This window comes from Hemitrygon akajei, chromosome 25 (genome assembly GCF_048418815.1).
Source record: "Hemitrygon akajei chromosome 25, sHemAka1.3, whole genome shotgun sequence".
In the NCBI taxonomy this organism is placed as follows: domain Eukaryota; kingdom Metazoa; phylum Chordata; class Chondrichthyes; order Myliobatiformes; family Dasyatidae; genus Hemitrygon; species Hemitrygon akajei.
In genome coordinates, this window is record NC_133148.1 from 8,331,548 (window position 1) to 8,352,780 (window position 21,233).

The following is a 21,233-nucleotide window of genomic DNA, read 5'->3' on the forward strand; positions in this document are numbered from 1 at the left end:
TTAGGGAGAGTTGTGTATGAGAGGCCAGGTATGACAGAAATCAGTTTAGTGAAAGTAATAGCAGAAATATATCCATTACAATTCTGCAATATAACTCACTCACATTCGGCTTTGATAGCTGCACTGTTGATTGGTAAAAATGGACGCCGTGCTGCCTGCCGCGGACGGAACAGGTTCCGACAGTAATACCGTGCAATTTTGGTTAATCTCGTTGTCTGGAGACAGAAGGCCTGCCTAGTCTTCAGTGTAAACTTGGGGTTAGCATTCTTCACCCAGTACCCATGTGGATTCTAAAAGATAATAATAATTAGAAAGCATGCACAGCAAAAACTGTTTTGTTTTTGCTACAGCTGCAGCTTGTGAAACACCATAAAACATTCTGACCTTACCCCTACTACTCACAGGATCTATAAAAATTTTAAGGTAATAAGTGTTTAATTTTTTTTCAGCAACAACATAAAAAAGGCACAGGGATTCTGTCAATTAACATTTAAGGTCTAGGATAACTTTTCCTAATTTTTACCTCCATGTATGGAGCAATCCCAGGAACCTTCCAAAATTTTACTACTCACACACTTCAGAACAACCCAGCAAGGAGTTGTTCTTAGTCACACCTCACACCACTACCCCAACCCCACCCCACCCCCAACAAATTTTACATTCCTAGGTGAATTCTAAACTGCGGGATATGCCCAGGTATCTACTGATCAACAGCAATTCCAACCAATTTGAAAATTAGATTTCAATCCAATGTCTCAAGGACAGAAAATTGTAAGAATAGAATCACCTTATATCTTCAGTCCCATCACATCACCCACGCCCCCTTACCCGCTTAAAAATCACACCATACTAGGTATAGGCAACAGGGAGCAAATAAGGTGCTTGAGGAGTATAAAAAGTGCAAAAGAATACTTAGGGAAGAAATCAGGAGGGCTAAAAGACATGAGGTGGCTTTGGCAGTCAAGGTGAAAGATAATCCCAAGAGCTTCTACATGTATATTAAGAGCAAAAGGATAGTAAGGGATAAAATTGGTCCTCTTGAAGATCAGAGTGGTATGGAACCAAAAGAAATGGGGGAAATCTTAAATGGGTTTTTTGCATCTGTATTTACTAAGGAAACTGGCATGGAGTCTATGGAAATAAGGCAAACAAGTAGTGAGGTCATGGAACCTATACAGATTGAAGAGGAGGTGGTGCTTGCTGTCTTGAGGCAAATCAGATTAGATAAATACCCAGGACCTGACAAGGCATTCCCTCCAACCTTGAAGGAGACTAGTGTTCAAGTTGCAGGGACCTTGGCAGATATAATTAAAATGTCAGTAACTACGGGTGAGGTACCAAAGGATTGGAGGATAGCTCATGTTGTTCTGTTGTTTTAAAAAGGCTCTAAAAGTAATCCAGGAAATTATAGGCCGGTAAGTTTGACGTCAGTAGTAGGTAAATTATTGGAAGGAGTACTAAGAGATAGGATCTACAAGTATTTGGATAAACAGGGACTTATTAGGGAGAGTCATCATGGCTTTGTGCGTGGTAGGTCATGTTTAACAAAACTATCAGAGTTTTTCGAGGAGGTTACCAAGAAAGTGGATGAAGGGAAGGCAGTGGATGTTGTCCACATGGACTTCAGTAAGGCCTCTGACAAAGTCCTGCATGGGAAGTTAGTTAGGAAGGTTCAGTCACTAAGTACATATGGTGAGGTAGTAAATTAGATTAGACATTGGCTCAATAGGAGAAGTTAGAGAGTGGTAGTGGAGGATTGCTTCTCTGAGTGGAGGCCTGTGATTAGTGGTGTGCCACAGGGATCAGTGCTGGGTCCATGTTATTTGTCATCTGTACTAAAGATCTGGATGATAATGTGGTAAATTGGATCAGCAAATTTGTTGATGATACGAAGATTGGAGGTGTAGTGGACAATGAGGAAGATTTTCAAAGCTTGCAGAGGGATTTGGACCAGCTGGAAAAATAGACTGAAAAATGGTAGATGGAGTTTAATGCAGACAAGTGTGAGGTATTGCACTTTGGAAGAACAAACCAAGGTAGAACATACAAGGTAAATGGTAGGGCACTGAGGAGTGCAGTAGAACAGAGGGATCTGGGAATACAGGTACATAATTCCCTAAAAGTGGCGTTACAGGTAGATAGGGTCATAAAGAGAGCTTTTGGTACATTGGCCTTTATAAATCAAAGAATTGAGTATAAGAGTTGGAATGTTATGGTGAGGTTGTATAAGACATTGGTGAGGCTGAATTTGGAGTATTGAGAGCAGTTTTGGTCACCTATTTACAGGAAGGATATTAGTAAGGTTGAAAAAGTGCAGAGAAGGTTTACAAGGATGTTGCTGGGACTTGAGAAACTGAGTTACAGAGAAAGGTTGAACAGGTTAGGACTTTATTTCCTGGAGTGTAGAAGAATGAGGAGAGATTTGATAGAGGTATATAAAATTATGATGGGTACAGATAGAGTGAATGCAAGCAGGCTTTTTCCAGAGGTTAGGGGAGAAAAAAAAACAGAGGACATGGGTTAAGGGTGAAGGGGGAGAAGTTTAAAGGGAACATTAGGGGGGGGCTTCTTCACACAGAGAGTGGTGGGAGTGTGGAATGAGCTGCCAGATGAAGTGGTAAATGCTTTTAACATTTAAGAAAAACTTGAACAGGTACATGGATGAGAGGGGTATGGAGGGATATAGTCCAGGTGCAGGTCAGTGAGACTAGGCAGAAAAATGGTTTGACATAGGCAAGAAGGGCCGAAGGGTCTGTTTCTGTGCTGTAATGTTCTATGGTTCATACAGCTTCCTATTATATCCTTGGGATATTATATTAAGATTGGGATATAATTGGGAAGAGAGGAAACAAGGGTGCCCACCCTCCACACTGACCAGCGGATGCTTAGGTCTGGAACTCACTGTCTGAAAGTAGAAGAAACTCACATTTAACATCAGGAGGATGTGCTTTTAAAGGGCTGTGACTTTTAATTGTCTTCCCATCTGAACTATTCACTTATTTAACTGACAGGAAAGGGGCTGAACCCAATGCTGATTCAATACTGGAGAACTTTATCAATCACCACAGACAAAATTATCTCTTTCTGTATATTACATTTTTCATGACTTCTATGGTTGCTTCTGACATCCTTGAGTATATGCCACCTCTCCATTATCCCACTTATACGCTTCCTCCCTCGCCCTTGAGATCCATGGCCTTTCCAAATATGAACTGGAGGAAACTTTTGCTCAAGTTGTCTGAAATGTCAGAGACATTGAAAATGATACGGCAGAATTAGCTGTTGTCATTGCATATGTCGAAACTGAGAATTTGCTTTCTGATGAAGGTGTAAATGAGAAACTTGAGGGGAACAAGTGCATGGGGGACTACTTTCTGTTCTAGAGACGTGTTCTAAACCACTTAATTGTGACATTCCACCCCCTCCCCAAAGCTGAAGAACTCTCCTAACTGCCTCATGTGATCAAGGCACTGAATGGATTCTGCAGATGACCTTACAATATCAGAAATAAAACCCTGTGATATATATACAAAATGGTCCCCTTCCCTTTACATTTCTTGAATCATAAAACTGTAACACTTACTGAGCTATTACGGTTAGGTCCAGGTCTCTCACCCTCGAGTCTTGTTGGCATTTTTAGGCCACCGTATTTCTTCCAGTAGTTCCAACAAGCTGCACAAAGTCTGCACTGCATATTAGGAGGGCCCCAGGAGTACCACTGATATGACTGAGTTGCTAAAGAAGAAAACATGAAGAGCTCTTGTCAATGATCTAAGAAATAAATCATTTTCAATTATCAGATAAGGAGCACACAGGTACTAAATTGATAGCAATTTAGCAATTCACATCACACAGAGTTTATGTTTTTGCATAAAAGCCAGCAAAAAAAATAATTTCCATATGAGATTTAAGATCAGAGTCTCTGATTGGCGTGAAGGTCCAATTGGTAGAACAATGGTATTTAAATAAAGAGGGTTGGAAAGTGGGCAGAATCTGTACAGTGTGGGTCTGATGGTCGAGATCTATTGCATTGACAGTGGAGCACCAGAATGTAGATGGTAAAGAGGACAGGATATAAACATACCAGAGAACAGGGATTGCTATGGAGGGAGGGTTAAGGCTGTGGAGAAACAAGAATGTCTGGATCAGATACAGAGAAAAGCTGTCCCATCAATTATCTCCAGACAGGTACGCTATTGTTTCATTTTCCAAATCAAACATTTTTTATTTCCCATAATTCTCCACCTTCCCCCAGCCCATTTCCCTTCAGCCTATCACTTCCCAGCTCTCTACTTCATCCCTCCCCTCCCCCCACTTCTTATCCCCCCTCGACCATCCCATGTTACTTCACTCCAAATGAAAGGTTACGGCCCGAAACATCATCACTACCTCCTCCCATAGATGCTGTCTAGCCTGCTGAGTTCTGCCAGCATTTTGTGTTTTTACAAACATCTTGTTGCTTGAGTTTAGCTGACACTTAGTTCATGTTTATCTTCCAATACTCTAATCCTCTCCCTCAAATGAAACACTGAGCCAAGGAACTTGTGATGATCACGGGGATCCCACTCCTGTTGAGTAGAAAAAACAACATGCTGCATGCCAGTCAATGGCAACTCCACCAGGAAAAAACAGCAGACTCCACTCACTGTAGCAGCTCTCACAGGCTCGGCCGGCTCCTCCATTCTGACCCTGGAACCCAGCTCCATTCACCATCCCTGGCTTAGCAACTGTGTTATTCACATTGATCTGGTTGGGGTTTGGTTTGTTGCTGTGGAAAATTAGAGATGAATATTAAACATTGTAAACTGACCAAAAGAACTTGGCCTTAGCTTGAGAATGCATTTTGATTAAAATAAAAATAAATTTCAAATGTTGAGAGTTGCACCTGATAAATCAGCTTTAACACTACTATTCCTCTCAATTAGAAGAGAGGGCACAATTCTTTTGATGGAATACTTGGTAAACGTAGTTATTAATGTACTTGTTTTACAGAATCAGATAGCAAAGAATGGGCTCTTCTCAACCACATCGTCAATGCTGACCGTGACACTTCATCCCATTTGCCTGTTCCAAGTCTGTTTCTCTCCATGCCTTTCCTATCTAGGTATCCTGTCCAAATAACTTTTATAGGTTGTAATTTTGCTTTCCTCAACCAGCTTTGCAGATAGATTGTTCCAGATAACCATGTGAAAAACCTACCCTTCAAATCGCCATCATACAAAATGGAAGATTAAAGTTATCCCCTCCAGTTAAAAGTAAAGGCCTCGCTAAATGTCATAATTTATATATAGCCCAACATTAAACTTCCCTTTAGTGAGGAAACATATGTTTATTCATATGAAAAGCTTAACACCCAGTTCAGTCTGGCAACTATTATGATTTTGTACAATTTATTCTGCTAGTACAATAGCATGGCAATTCTTTGACATGGGAAAGACAAATCCCAGAAAGTACTTACTAGTTGGGGATGTACACCTGTTTTAATCGGCTTTCAGCTTCAGCTGCTTTCAAACGTTTCTGGAAAATAAATTGCATTACAAGGACTATTTCATGAAACAGCTCCACCAATATGTGGATTCACATAAATACTTGATCTAGCTTCATTCTCACAGATGTCTGATTCTTCATGCCATAGCAAGTGATGAGCCACTTATTTGAACCACTATCATCATACTTTGAGCTCCAGCAATGATGGGCATAAAGGAAAACTCTGTCCTTGAAAGCAAGGACAGTGTTTGACTTGGAAGGGCACTTTCATCCAGAGGCCAGGTATGCTAAAACAAGCAAGTCTCATCCACAGCACTCAAAGCTTTTCCCAACCATCAAGACTGGGACTACAGTGGATTCCGGCTGAGGACCATCAGTTAACGGTGGACATCCACTCAATTTCAAAGAAGAAAATCTAATCAAGAAAATAGCCAACATTCCTGTTGTTTATTTGGGACACTATGCACTTAACTGGGGCAGGGGCTGTTGCCAAACAGCCTCTAACTACTGCCAGTTGCATTGCCGTTAGATACCACACTGTGATTGGAGCGAACAGTTTTTGAAATAGTGTTGGTTGTGTGTGTTGGTGTTTTTTTTAAATAAGTGATTTTTGTCACTGATTGTTGGTGAGAAATGAACAGTAAGGCAATTCAGAACTGTTTTGCACAGTAAAAGCTCTTAGGATTATCCTTCACCTTGACTTACTTGCACAGCAAAAGAACATGATGCTGATGAACTCTTACAATGATAAGTATAGGAACAAATACACAGCTTTATAGTACTCTAGTAGTCTAATTTGTTCTGTATTTCACTTATTACATAATTTGTTACCCAGCTGTCTTCTTTATACCTTTTTAGCCATTTCCATGAAATTTCAGCTATTTGGGGCAGTCACTTAATTGGGTCAAAATGTACCAGTCCTGAAGTGTCCCAATTAACCAAAGTCCACTGTATTTTCTTTGAAGAAAATAAAGCTGAAGGGGTTTAGATAGAAGAATAAGCATCAGTGAGAATCACCATATCCCTACAAAGGTGTTGCATAATCAGACTTGGTCTTGTCAGTTAATATATGCTCCCTTTTTTGAGCTATTCTGCAGAAACATTTGTCCACATCCAAAATATAACAGTTATATCTATCCAACTGCAACTAGTGAAATTGTATTTACTTACTGCTATACTTGTACTTAATGATTCAATGTATTTCGAAGACAGATTCTTCCACCATGTCTGCCCGAGCTGAATAAAGACATCTAAAACTTCACTGAAGGAAAGTCAACAAAAGCGCAATTCTTTACCTGCTGCACGTATCTGTCCGTGGTCTTCCACATGTAATAGTACTCGATTATACTGGTTAGTGATTTCCAAGGAAGCTGCAAGAGGCATTAAAGTGGCAGTTAGTGTCCAGAATACAACATAATCTACTGCAACACCAAGAAGCCCCACCTCAAATGCTCTCCATGGACCTTCAACCACCACCTTTCACCAACTATCTCTGAACAACTGTGACCACATAAAAATCAGCCCAAGCTGGAAGTTTAACACTGCACCTGTGACAATTTCAATCCATCTCTCAGTGCTCAATTAAATATTTGATGTAGGAAAACATAGTAAATAACTGGAGTATTATAATGAATGACCAATTAATGTCCTTATGGCAAAGGTCATTAAGCAAACATCAAGTAGGTATTAGAACTGTTCAAAAAGTCATCAGCTCTTTTATGGAGAGAGAGAGAGAGTGAGAATACATCTCAGTTCAGTATCTTACCTAAATACCAATAGTGTATCATTTCCTCAGAGCTACTTAATCTCTAGTCATAAGACTGACTTGAAACCAGACGATGTCACTTCGATGTCAAAGAATTAGCAACTGTATGTAAATATGAGTTCAAGCTTCTTCACTAATACCCAAAATGTCCTACAGATTGAAAGACCTTTATTTTGTAATATTAAGAATAAAGTCTCTTGATTTCTATTTTAAACTAGAGTAGTTAATTCTCCCTTAACCTACAGCAGTCCTCCACCACTAGAGGATGCCAATGTTCACAAAATACCAAGCTATTACAGAAAGTGCTGTTACAGGAATCAGTTATTTTCACCCATAATTTCACTCTGTGACATGCCTTTCCTTCCTGGAAGCATTCTCATGAACCTCCTCTGAACCCTCCCCCACCCCAATGTCAGTACCTCCTTTCTTAAACAAGGGACCCAAAACTGCTTATAAAGCCTCAGGATTAGATCCTTGCTTTTATATTCTAGTCCTCTCAAAATGAATGCTAACATTACATTTGCCTTCCTCACCATCGACTCAACCTCAAAGTTAACCATTTGGGAATTCTGCATGAGGACTTCCAAATCCATTTGCACCTCAGATTTTTGGGTTTTCTCCCTATTTAGAATATAGTCTGTGCTTTTATCCCTTTGAGCAAAGTGCATAACCATACACTTCCTGACATTGTGTTCCATTTGTCACTTCTTTGCCCAATCTCCTTCTACCGCCTCCCTGCTTCCTTAACACTACCTGAGCCTCCAACCATCTTCGTATCATCTGCAAACTTGGCCACAAAGCCATCAATTCCATCATCAAAATCATTGACACACAATGTAAAAAGCAGCAGCGCCAACACTGTGGGTAACCACTAGTCACAATTAGAAAAGGTCCTCTTTGTCTCCTACCATCAGCCAATACTCTACCCATGCTAGTATCTTTTGAGTAATACCATGGGCTCTTATCTTGTTAAGTAGCCTCATGTACAGCACCTTGTCAAAGGCCTTCTGAAAAGTCCAAGTACACAACATCCTCAGATTCTCTTTTGTATATCCTGCTTGCTATTTCTTCAGAGAATTCTAACACATTTGTCAGACAGATTTTCCCTTAAAGAAACCATGCTGACTACAGCCTATATTACCACGTGCCTCCAAGTACTAGAAAACCACATCCTTAACAATCGACTCCAACATCATCGCAACCACTGCAAAGGCTAAATGGCCTGTAGTTTCCTCTCTCCCTTCTTGAAGAGTGGTGACATTTGCAATTTTCCAGTCCTCCAAAACCATCAAGTGGTTTGTGAAAGATCATTATCAATGCCTCCACAATTTCTTCAGCTAAGTCTTTCAGACCCCTGGGCTTATTCCGTATACTGCATGTATTGAAATATAAGCACCTGTGTTTTAAGCCAATGAATCCTTTGATCCTAAAACATGCCTTCCAACTAGTTTCTACAGAATCACAAAAACTAAAATTAGATAGCACCTTCTTTCTCTATTTAATAATATAAGTGCAAGACTGAGTTATCAACCTGAGCACAGATCCATCGATTCAATCAAAGAACGAGCAGATTAATTAACAGAGCAAACCAACTAGCGTACTGTTGCTCAGAGGCTGAAACTGGCATTGTGCTCACAAACCGGAGAGACTCTGTAGGCAGAACCCAAGACAATGGCACCACCCTCACCCATCTTCTCACATCCATTGCCAAGGCATCAGAATGCAATAATCCAACCTCTTCATCACTAATAATTACTACAGAAAATGCTGAAAAAGCTCAGTTCAGATGAAGCAGCATCTGCAGAAAATGAAGCAGTTAATGTTTCATGTCAGAGAAACAAGAATATGAGAAAATGTCATTTATGTAGCAGGGAAGGCGGGAGAGGAAAATGGCTAGAACAAAGGAAATTTTGCAGGCAAAATGTAATAATGTGCTGCTAAGAGGCAGTAAAGCTCTTTTGTATAATTTGTTGCTAATATTGTACAGTTGTATCTATAGAAATGGAAGAATAATGAAGGCATAAGAAAGAGTAAATGATCTAAAGTTGGAAACTTCAACATTGCATCCTGCAGGCTACAACGTGCCCAAAGTTAAAGTGAGCTTCCACTGGGCCTCAGTGTAACTTTACAGGGAGCTACAGACACGGTTAGAGGGGGAGTCAATGACAGGTAATCATAAGCTCATGGTCAACTATTGTAGATTAAGTGCCAGTGTTCTGCACAGCAAACACCAAATCAGCAGTTGCTTTTTTTTCAATATACTGGAAGCTACATGGTGAACACTGAAAGCAATACATTTGACTGGAAGATTGTGTGAGTGCCTTAACTGGAAAGTTTAATTGGGTCCCAGGAAGGTGGGAAGGGAAGAGGTAAAAAGATGGTATTGCACCTCCTGCAGCTTCTTGGGAAAGTGGTGCACAATGGGCGTTAGGCAAGAACATGAGAGCAAACCAGGGATCCATCAAACTGCTGGAAAATGGATGATTCATTGAACATGGAGGGTTCTAGAATAAGCACTAGAAGAGGCTGTTTTTCTTTCTACTGCTGCTGGTCAACTTGTTGAGTTTTCTTCATTTTCTGTTTTTAATTCCAGCTTGTCTAGATTTTCTTTCACTATTAACCCATAGCAAGTTCCTGCCACACAAGGCTGTCACTTCTTGTCTGTCTTCCCAACTGACAAGGCAATACTGCACAGGTTTATGACAATTATTTTGAAATATCATTAAAAATAACAAATGGCTCAATCTGTCTGGTGCATCACGCACTCCCATAAACAAGATAGGTAGGCACTTACAGTCAGTCCATACACAGTTAAACCCACACAATGCACAGCTTAAAAGTGACACTTAAATACCGGCTGCTTGCAATTCCCAGCCGTACTCACAAAGTCTTGTCGAATGTCACTAAAATCCTTGCCGTATTTTTCAAGAGCTTCCTCAAATAGGTTTGCTTCAGAGGCTGACCATTCTTCCATTTCATCCCGGCACAGCACAGGCCCTCCCTGAGGCACCAAGGCCGAAATTGCTTTTGACACATCATAGTTATTTTTATGCAATGTATCCATGGAGTGAAACTGCAACCAAGACAAAAGTGAAGTAAATACCCCATTCAGAAAGTACAGGCATCGTGAACTCCCACAGAAAAGAAAGGCATTTTAACAGTCAGTCACACCCAACTCACACCTAGGACAGCATTGCTAACTGGGGTATATCATTCTTTATATAGGACGAACAAACAGAGGGACAACATCCTTCTACACACAAAATTTGTAACACACCTATCAATATGATCCAGATATGACAGATCTACAAACAAAACCAATGTAAAATAAGAATGAATTATTCTGAGTGAAGACAAGAAAAATGGCCCAGAGTTCTATCAAGATTTGACAATACAGAAGCATTTGTTCTGACCAAACATTAGGCAGACTCAAATTATCAGGCTTGAAATATTCAGCTAATTAACTTCTTGTTGAAGACTACAAAGATATCAAAAAGACACATTTCACTTATTTCTTGCATGAGGCAGTGGATTTTTCACAATCAACAGCTAACCTTTCAAAAATTAGTTGCAGAGACTATAATTAATAGCAACCAGTGTAATTTTTAACATGTGTTTAGACCGAAATGCAATGATTATTCCCAGTACTGGGAGCATTCTGACTCTCATGGGCATGAACAATTCATAAAACAATTGAGAGGTGGGCAGAAAATAGTTAGAAATCACTCATAACAAAGCAAATTTAAATCGAAGGGGTACATAAAAAGCCAGAAAGGTATGAGCTCAGCATCATAAAACTGAAACAGGCAAGTGCATGAAAGGATGCAAAACCAAGGATCAGCATTTAAAAACCTTCGTTAATAAAATGATCAGTTGCTATGCAAGATGTATAGCACATGGGTGAATGAAAAATAGGGAGGTACATGGAAGGAAAGGGTTACATAGATCTTGCAGTAGGTTAAAAGGTCAGCACAACATTTTGGGCTAAAGGACCCTCACTGTGTTGTACAGTTCTATCGTTCTATGTTCTACATGAGGAAGGGTTCAGGCAATCAGAAAGATTTGTCAACAATCAGCAATATTTCAGGAGCATGTGCACCACCCCTTTTTCTGAAGTCAATGACCAGCTCTAAATGGAAGGAATGCAGAAAAGATATACAAGAATCTTTCTGGGACCGGAGATACTGAGTTACAGTGAACGGTGAGACAGGCCAGGACTTAGTCGACTGAGAAGTTATCTTTTAGAGGTGTATAAAATAATGGGAAACATCAATAAGGTGAATTTACTCAGTCTTTTTCCCAGGAATAGAGATTAACCTATAGGACGTACAGTGGTACTAGAAAGTTTGTGAACTCTGTATAATTTTCTCTACTTCTGTATAAATGACCTAAAATGTGCTCAGATAAAGAAAACCCAATTAAATAAATAACATAAAAAACATCATACTTGTTCATTCATTTATTGAGGAAAAAATGATCCAATATTACACATATTTGTTGGAAAAAGTATGTGAACCTCTGGGGTAATGCCTTCTACAAAAGCAATTTGGAGTCAGGTGCTCCAATCAATGAAGTGAGATTGGAGGTGTGGGTTGGAGAGGTGCCTTGTTCTATAAAAAAGACACACAAAGTCAGGTTACTGACAGAGTTTGCTCTTCTCAAGAAAGATGTTTACATGCACCATGCCTTGATCAAAACAACTTTCAAAAGGAACTTAGAAGAATTGTAGAGATGCATCAAGCTGGAAAAGGTTACAAAAGCATTTCTAAAGATCCAAGTGCTCATCAGTCCACAGTAAGAGAAATTGTCTACAAATGGCGGAAACTCAGTACTGTTGCTACTCTCCCTAGGACAGTGGGCATTCTGCAAAGAGCACACCAAAAGCATAACATGCAATGGTGAAGGAAATGAAAAAGAACCCAAGGGTAACAGCAAATCACCTGCAGAAATCTCTAGAATTTGCTAGTCTCTGTTCATGTAACTAGCAAATAATATCAAAGAGGATACTAAAAGCTTTTTCAAGTACATAAAGAGTAAAAGACAGGTGAACGTTGATATAGGGCCGATAGAAAATGATGCTGGAGAAATTGTAATGGGAGATAAGGAGATGGCGAAGGAACTGAACGAGTACTTTGCATCAGTCTTCACTGAGGAAGACATACATTCAAGGGTGTCAGGGAAGAGAAATATGCACAGTCACAATTACGACAGAGAAAGTACTCAGGAAGCTGAATAGTCTAAAGGTAGATAAATCTCCTGGACCAGATGGAATGCACCCTCGTGTTCTGAAGGAAGTAGCAGTGGAGATTGTGGAGGCATTAGCAATGATCTTTCAAAAGTCGATAGATTCTGGCCTGGTTCCGGAGGACTGGAAGATTGCAAATGTCACTCCGCTATTTAAGAAGGGGACAAGGAAGCAAAAAGGACATTATAGACCTGTTAGATTGACATTGGTGGTTGGGAAGTTGTTGGAGTCGATTGTCAAGGATGAGGTTACGGAGTAGCTGGAGGCATATGACAAGATAGACGGAACTCAGCATGGTTTTCTTAAAGGAAAATCCTGCCTGACAAACCTAGTGCAATTTTTTTGAGGAAATTACAAGTAGGCTAGATAAGGGAGATGCAGTGGATGTTCTGTATTTGGATTTTCAGAAGGCTTTTGACAAGGTGCTGCACATGAGGCTGCTAAACAAGATAACAGACCATAGAATTACAGGAAAGTTACATACGTGGATAGAGCGTTGGTTGATTGGTAGGAAACAGAGAGTGGGAATAAAGGGATCCCATTCTGGTTGGCTGCCGGTTACCAGTGGTGTTCCACAGGGGTCTGTGTTGGGGCCGCTTCTTTTTACATTGTATATCAACAATTTGGATTATGGAATAGATGGCTTTGTGGCTAAGTTTGCTGATGATATAAAGGTAGGTGGAGGGGCCGGTAGTGCTGAGGAAACAGAGTGTGCAGACAGACTTGGATAGATTGGGGGAATGGGCAAAGAAGAGGCAAATGAATTACAATGTCGGAAAGTGTACGGTCATGCACTTTGGTAGAAGAAATAAACGGGCAGACTATTATTTAAATGGGGAGAGAATTCAAAGTTCTGAGATGCAACGGGACTTGGGAGTCCTCGTGCAGGATACCCTTAAGGTTAACCTCCAGGTTGAGTCGGTGGTGAAGAAGGCGAATGCAATGTTGGCATTCATTTCTAGAGGAATAGAGTATAGGAGCAGGAATGTGATGTTGAGGCTCTATAAGGCACTGGTAAGACCTCACTTGGAATACTGTGTGCAGTTTTGGGCTCCTTATTTAAGAAAGGATGTGCTGACAATGGAGAGGGTTCAGTGAAGATTCACTAGAATGATTCCGGGAATGAGAGGGTTAATATATGAGGAACATTTGACCGCTCTTGGACTGTACTCCTTGGAGTTTAGAAGAATGAGGGGTGACCTCATAGAAACATTTTGAATGTTGAAAGGCACGGACAGAGTGGATGTGGCAAAGTTGTTCAGTCTAGTATGAGAGGTTTGCCACTGCAACACGGATGTGTTTAAACTAAGTAGTGGGGGGGAGGAAATATAAGGATGGAGTTAAAGGGCAAGTGAAAATAAAAGTTAAAAAGGACAACAGAATCAATGGAGTAGAAAGCTCAAGAAGAGATCATACAGTATGGCCAAGTGAAATAGGAATTGATATGAAAGGAGAGGGGAGTGACAAATTAAAAGTATTATATATGAATGCACAAAGTATAAGGAATAAAGTAGAAGAGCTTGAGGCTCAGTTGGAAATTAGCAAGTACGATGTTGTGGGAATAACAGAGACATGGCTTCAAGCGGACAGGGCCTGGGAAATGAATATTCAAGGATATACATCTTATCGAAAGGACAGACTGACTGGCAGAGGGGTTGGGGTGGCTCTGCTGGTGAGGAATGATATCCAGTCCCTTGCGAGGGGGGGACATAGAATCAGGGGATGTAGAGTCAGTATGGATAGAACTGAGAAATTCTAAGGGTAGAAAGACCCTAATGGGAGTTATCTACAGGCCCCCAAACAGTAGTCTGGATGTAGGGTGTAAGTTGAATGAAGAGTTAAAATTGGCATGTCGCAAAGGTAATGATACAGTTGTCATGGGGGATTTCAACATGCAGGTAGACTGGGAGAATCAGAATGGTCCTGGACCCCAAGAAAGGGAGTTTGTGGAGTGCCTCCGAGATGGATTCTTAGAACAGCTTGTACTGGAGCCTACCAGGGAGAAGCCAATTCTAGATTTAGTGTTGTGCAATGAACCAGATTTGATCAGGGACCTCGAGGTAAAGGAACCATTAGGAGGTAGTGACCATAATATGATATGTTTTAACCTACAATTTGAGAAGGAGAAGGGAAAATCGGATGTGTCAGTATTACAGTTGAACAAAGGGAACTATGGAGCTATGAGGGAGGAGCTGGCCAAAGTTCAATGGAACAATACCCTAGCAGGGAAGACAGTGGAACAACAATGGCAAGTATTTCTGGGAATAATGCAGAAGGTGCAGGATCGGTTCATTCCAAAGAGGAAGAAAGATCCTAAGGGGAGTAAGGGCTTACGAGGGAAGTAAAGGGCAGTGTAAAAATAAAAGAGAAGTATAACATAGCAAAGATGAGCGGGAAACCGGAGGACTGGGAAGCTTTTAAAGAGCAACAGAAGATAACAAAAAAGGCAATACGCCAAGAAAAAATGAGGTACGAAGGTAAACTAGCCAAGAATATAAAGGAGGATAATAAAAGCTTCTTTAGGTATGTGAATAGCAAAAAAATAGTTAAGACCAAAATTGGGCCATTGAAGACAGAAATGGGTGAATTTATTATGGGGAACAAGGAAATGGCAGAACGAGTTGAACAGGTACTTTGGATCTGTCTTCACTAGGGAAGACACAAACAATCTCCCAGATGTAATAGTGGCCAAAGGAACTAGGGTAAAGGATGAACTGAAGGAAATTTATATTAGGCAAGAAACAGTGTTGGATAGACTGTTGAGTCTGAAGGCTGATAAGTCCCCGGGACCTGATGGTCTGCATCCCAGGGTTCTTAAACAGGTGGCTCTAGAAATCGTGGACGCATTGGTAATCATTTTCCAATGTTCTATAGATTCAGGAACAGTTCCTGCTGATTGGAGGGTGGCTAATGTTGTCCCACTTTTCAAGAAAGGAGGGAGAGAGAAAACAGGGAATTATAGACCGGTTAGCCTGACGTCAGTGGTGGGAAAGATGCTGGAGTCAATTATAAAAGAGGAAATACGACACATTTGGATAGCAGTAGAAGGATCAGTCCGAGTCAGCATAGATTTATGAAGGGGAAATCATGCTTGACTAATCTTCTGGAATTTTTTGAGGATGTCACTATGAAAATGGACAAGGGAGAGCCAGTGAATGTAGTGTACCTGGACTTCCAGAAAGCTTTTGATAAAGTCCCACATAGGAGATTAGTGGGCAAAATTAGGGCACATGGTATTGGGGGCAGAGTACTGACATGGTTTGAAAATTGGCTGGCTGACAGGAAACAAAGAGTAGCGATTAACGGGTCCCTTTCGGAATGGCAGGCTGTGACCAGTGGGGTACCGCAAGGTTCGGTGCTGGGACCGCAGCTGTTTACAATATACATTAATGATTTAGATGAAGGGATTAAAAGTAACATTAGCAAATTTGCCAATGACACAAAGATGGGTGGCAGTGTGAAATGTCAGGAGGATGTTATGAGAATGCAGGGTGACTTGGACAGGTTGGGTGAGTGGGCAAATGTTTGGCAGATGCAGTTTAATGTGGATAAATGTGAGGTTATCCACTTTGGTGGCAAGAACAGGAAGGCAGATTACTATCTAAATGGAGTCAAGTTAGGAAAAGGGGAAGTACAACGAGATCTAGGTGTTCTGGTACATCAGTCAATGAAAGCAAGCATGCAGGTACAGCAGGCAGTGAAGAAAGCTAATGGCATGCTGGCTTTTATAACAAGAGGAATTGAGTATAGGAGTAAAGAGGTCCTTCTGCAGCTATACAGGGCCCTGGTGAAACCCCACCTGGGGTATTGTGTGCAGTTTTGGTCTCCAAATTTGAGAAAGGACATTCTTGCTATTGAGGAAGTGCAGCGTAGGTTCACAAGGTTAATTCCTGGAATGGCAGGACTGTCATATGTTGAAAGATTGGAGTGACTGGGCTTGTATACACTGGAATTTAGAAGGATGAGAGGGGATCTGATTGAAACATATAAGATTATTAAGGGATTGGACATGCTGGAGGCAGGAAGCATGTTCCCACTGATGGGTGAGTCCAGAACTAGAGGCCACAGTTTAAGAATAAGGGGTAGGGCACTTAGAACAGAGATGCGGAAAAACTTTTTCACCCAGAGAGTGGTGGATATGTGGAATGCTCTGCCCCAGAAGGCAGTGGAGGCCAAGTCTCTGGATGCATTCAAGAGAGAGTTAGATAGAGCTCTTATAGATAGCGGGGTCAAGGGATATAGGGAGAGGGCAGGAACGGGGTACTGATTGTGTATGATCAGCCATGATCACAGTGAATGGCGGTGCTGGCTAGAAGGGCCGAATGGCCTACTCCTGCACCTACTGTCTATTGTCTATTGACATGACTTGAGGATTGCAAGGCGCCCATTCAGAACAGAGATGCAAAAAAAAAATTTTTAGCCAGAGGGTGGTGAATCTATGGAATTTGTTGCCACGGGCGGCAGTGGAGCTAAGTCATTGGGTGTATTTAAGGCAGAGATTGATAGGTATCTGAGTAGTCAGGGCATCAAAAGTTATGGTGAGAAGGTGGGGGAGTGGGACTAAAGGGGAGATTGGATCAGCTCATGATGAAATGGCTGAGCAGATCGATGGGCCGAATGGCCGACTTCTACTCCTTTGTCTTATAGTCTTATGTGTCCACTATAAGAAAAACACTGAACAAGAATGGTGATCATGGAAGCACACCACAGAAGAAACTACTACGTACTCTAAAAAAAGTGCTGCATGTTTCAAGTTTGCAAAAAACCACATAGATGTTCTAACAACGCTTCTGGGACAATGTTCTGCAGACAGATGAAACAAAAGTTGAACTTTTTGGCAGGAATGCACATTGCTGTGTTTGGAGGAAAAAGGGCACTGCACACCAACACCAAAACCTCATCCCAACTGTGAAGCATGGTGGAAACAGCATCATTGTTTGGGCTGCTCTGCCACCTCAGGGTCTGAACAGCTTGCGATTGTTGAGGGAACAATGAATTCAAAATTGTATCAGGACATTTTACAAGAGAATGTCAGGGTAGCAGTCCATCACCTGAAGCTTAATAGAAGCTGGATAATACAACAAGACAATGATCCGAAAGAAAAGAGTAAATCAATAACAGATTGGTTTAAAAAGAAGAAAACTATGTTTTAGAATGGCTGAGTCAAAGTCTTGACCTTAATCCTATAGAAAAGCTGTGGAAGGACCTGAAGCAAGCAGTTCTTGCAAAGAAGCCTACGAAATTCCCAGAGTTGAAGAGGTTTTGGCATCCCATGACCAAGAAGTGATAGATGAAGAGGAAAGGATAACAATTGAAGCCAAACGCAATAGCGAACAGCCCAAAAGTAAAGTCGTCCAGGAACTGAACATGAAGCAATTGCGTGAGATTTTCGCTGAGATTGACAACGCTTCAATGATTGCATAAAAGTATGACTTTAATTTTGAAAGGGTACGTAGGTTTAGGGCATATTTGCAGGAAGGTTTGAGTGCTTACAAAGAACTGTATGGTAGAAAAATGCGCAAGGCTAAACAGTCAAGCATACTGTTGTTTTTCAAGCCTTTGACATCAGCCACAGCAGACGATGAACCATGACCTTCGACATCGAGACAGGCAGACATAGAAGAAGGTGACCTGCCTGCCCTGATGGAAACAAACGACAATGAGATGACACCCCAGTCTCCTCTACCTCCCACCACCCCAACCTCCAACGACTCAGCCTAACACACCATCATCAGTGTGCTCACTGTCTTCCTGATTCCGGTAAGTGAAACTACACTGGATGTATATTATTTCTGCTTTATATAGGTTGTGTATTTTTATGTGTTACTTGGTACGATTTGGCAGCTTCATAGCTTAAAGGTTACTGGAAAGAATGCTTCTGCCGAGAGCGCTTGCACCGAGTGTTTCTGCTGAGAGCTATGGTGGACAGAGCTGTAATAATTGCAGAAAAGTATTCCTACTTTATATAGGCTGTGTATTTATCAGATCATTCCTGCTTTTACTATATGGTACTGTTATTTTAGGTTTTATGTGTTATTTGGCATGATTTGGTAGGTTATTTTTTGGGTCTGCGAATGCTCACAAATTTTTCCCATATAAATAAGTGGTAATTTCTTCTGCACTTTACAATATTCTGGCTTACGAACCATCTCATAGGAATGCTCTACCTTCGAATAACAGGGGAAACCTGTATACTTCATTGCTAGACGGATTGAATTCAAGAGCAGGGAGGTCATGCTGCAACTATACAAGGTACTGGTGAGACCGCACCTGGAGTACTGTGTGCAGTTCTGGTCTCCATACTTAAGGATACACTTGCTTTGGAGGTAGTGCAGAGGAGATTCACCAGGTTGATTCCAGAGATGAAAGGGTTAAGTTATGAGGAGTGATTGAGTTGCCTAGGACTATACTCTCTGGAATTCAGAAGAATGAGAGGGGATCTTATAGAAACATACAAAATATTGAAAGGGATATATAAGATAGAAGAAGGAAAATTGTTTCCATTGGTAGGTGAGACTAGAACTAGGGGACATTGCCTCAAGATTCAAGGGAGAAGATTTAGGGTAGAAATCAGGAGAAACTGTTTTTCCCAGAGAGTGGTGAATCTGTGGAATTCTCTGCCCAGGGAATTCTTCACTAAACATGTTTAAGAAGCAGTTAGATAGACTTTTACACAGTAGGGGAATTAAGGGTTCTGGGGAAAAGGCAGGTAGATGGAGCTGAGTTTACGGACAGATCAGCCATGATCTTATGGAACAGCGGGGCAGGCTCGATGGGCCAGATGGCCTACTCCTGCTCCTATTTCTTATGTTCTTAGTCAATTGCAAAGTCGGCATACATTATGCATCTATAGAAAAAAGTGCAGTCAACATTTTGGGTTGAACCTCTTCGGCAGGACTGTCTAGGTAAGCGCGTGGTCAAAGACCATCTTCTCAAAGGGTTTTAGCCCAAAACGTCGGCTGTAGTTTTTTCCACAGATGTCTGTTGAGTTCCTCCAATATTTTGTGTGTGTTACTCAGATTTCCAGCATCTGCAGGATTTTCTCTTATTTGTGATACAGGATGCATGCCCTCATTAAGGGGATACAAATAACACCAGAGGTCACGTTACAGAATTATAAAGCTCTGGATAGAGCATAGCTATGATATTGTAAGCAATTCTGGTAGGCATATTTTCACAAGGACACATTTGCAGTGGAGCACGTGCAGAGGAGATTCAAGAGAATGTAATGAGGAAAGTCTAGGTGGGTTGGGTTTGATTTCCTAGAATCAAAGAAATTAAGGAGGCGAGGTGCTAACAGAGATATCAAAATTATGTGGAGCATAGATAAATACTGTAGACAGAAGGAAACACCTTCCCTTTCATAAAAACATCAAGAACCAGAGGATACAAGTTTCAGGTGAAGTGTAACGGTTTAGAGGGCAACTAGAAAGTGTATGCAGTCTGAAACACACTGCCCAAGGCGACAGTGGAGGTAGATGCTCTCATGTTGTCAAATGGGATTAGAATAGATGATTACTTGACTGACTGAAGGGATGCAAGCTGATCCTTTTTATCTATTTCCCAGATCTAACAATGGGTTTTCAAGTTTAACTGTTCAGTTTCTCTTTTTTACAGATGCTGCTGTATCTGTGGCATTTTTCAAAAATTTCTGGTTTTCATTGCAGACATCTGAGTCTTACTTCAGTGATTGGTAAGCTGATGGAGAAGATCCTGAGAGGCAGGATTTATGAACATTTGGAGAGGCATAATATGATTAGGAATAATCAGCATGGCTTTGTCAAAGGCAGGTTGTGCCTTACGAGCCTGATTGAATTTTTTTGAGGATATGACTGAGTACATTGATGAAGACAGAGCCGTAGATGTAGTGGATACGGATTTTAGCAAGGCATTTGATAAGGTACACCATGCAAGGCTTATTGAGAAAGTAAGGAGGCATGGGATCCAAGGGGACATTGCTGTGTGGATCCAGAACTGGCTTGCCCACAGAAGGCGAAGAGTGGTTGTAGACAGGTCATATTCTGCATGGAGGCTGGTGACCAGTGGTGTGTCTCGGGGATCTGTTCTGGGACGCCTACTCTTTATGATTTTTATAAATGATCTGGATAAGAAAGTGGAGGGATGGGTTAGTAAATTTGCTGATGACACAGAGGTTGGGTGTGATGTGGATAGTTTGGAGGGCTGTCAGAGGTTACAGTGGGACATTCATAGGATGCAAAACTGGGCTGAGAAGTGGCAGATGGAATTCAACCCAGTTAAGTGTGCAGTGGTTCGTTTTGGTAGGTCAAATATGATGGCAGAATATAGTATTAATAGTAAGACTCTTGGCAGTGTGGAGGATCAGAGAGATCTTGGGGACCGAGTCCATAGGACACTCAAAGCTGCTACACAGGTTGACTCTGTGGTTAAGAAGGCATACGGTGCATTGGCCTTCATCAACTGTAGGATTGAGTTTAAGAACCGAGAGGTAATGTTGCAGCTATATAGGACCATGGTTAGACCCCACTTGGAGTACGGTGTTCAATTCTGGTCGCCTCACTATAGGAAGGACGTGGAAACTATAGAAAGGGTGCGGAGCAGCTTTACAAGGATGTTGCCTGGATTGGGGAGCATGCCTTATGAGAATAGGTTCAGTGAACTCGGCCTTTTCTCCTTGGAGCAAAAGAGGATGAGAGGTGACTTGATAGAGATGTACAAGATAATGAGAGGCATTGATCGTTTGGATAGTCAGAGGCT

General features: G+C 41.2%; 1 protein-coding gene across 5 annotated transcripts in view; it reads right to left on the minus strand.

Moving 5' to 3' along the window:
- Positions 1-21,233, minus strand: part of LOC140716364 (metastasis-associated protein MTA1-like) — a 172,590-nt gene that overhangs the window by 49,398 nt on the left and 101,959 nt on the right. For all 5 annotated transcript variants that reach the window (XM_073029028.1, XM_073029029.1, XM_073029027.1 and 2 more), the window contains 6 exons: positions 10,137-10,325; positions 6,783-6,857; positions 5,459-5,517; positions 4,647-4,768; positions 3,584-3,735; positions 104-290 (listed from right to left, as the gene is read on the minus strand). In XM_073029028.1, coding sequence (XP_072885129.1) covers positions 104-290; positions 3,584-3,735; positions 4,647-4,768; positions 5,459-5,517; positions 6,783-6,857; positions 10,137-10,325 — 784 coding nt within the window. The remainder of the gene's footprint in view (positions 1-103; positions 291-3,583; positions 3,736-4,646; positions 4,769-5,458; positions 5,518-6,782; positions 6,858-10,136; positions 10,326-21,233) is intronic.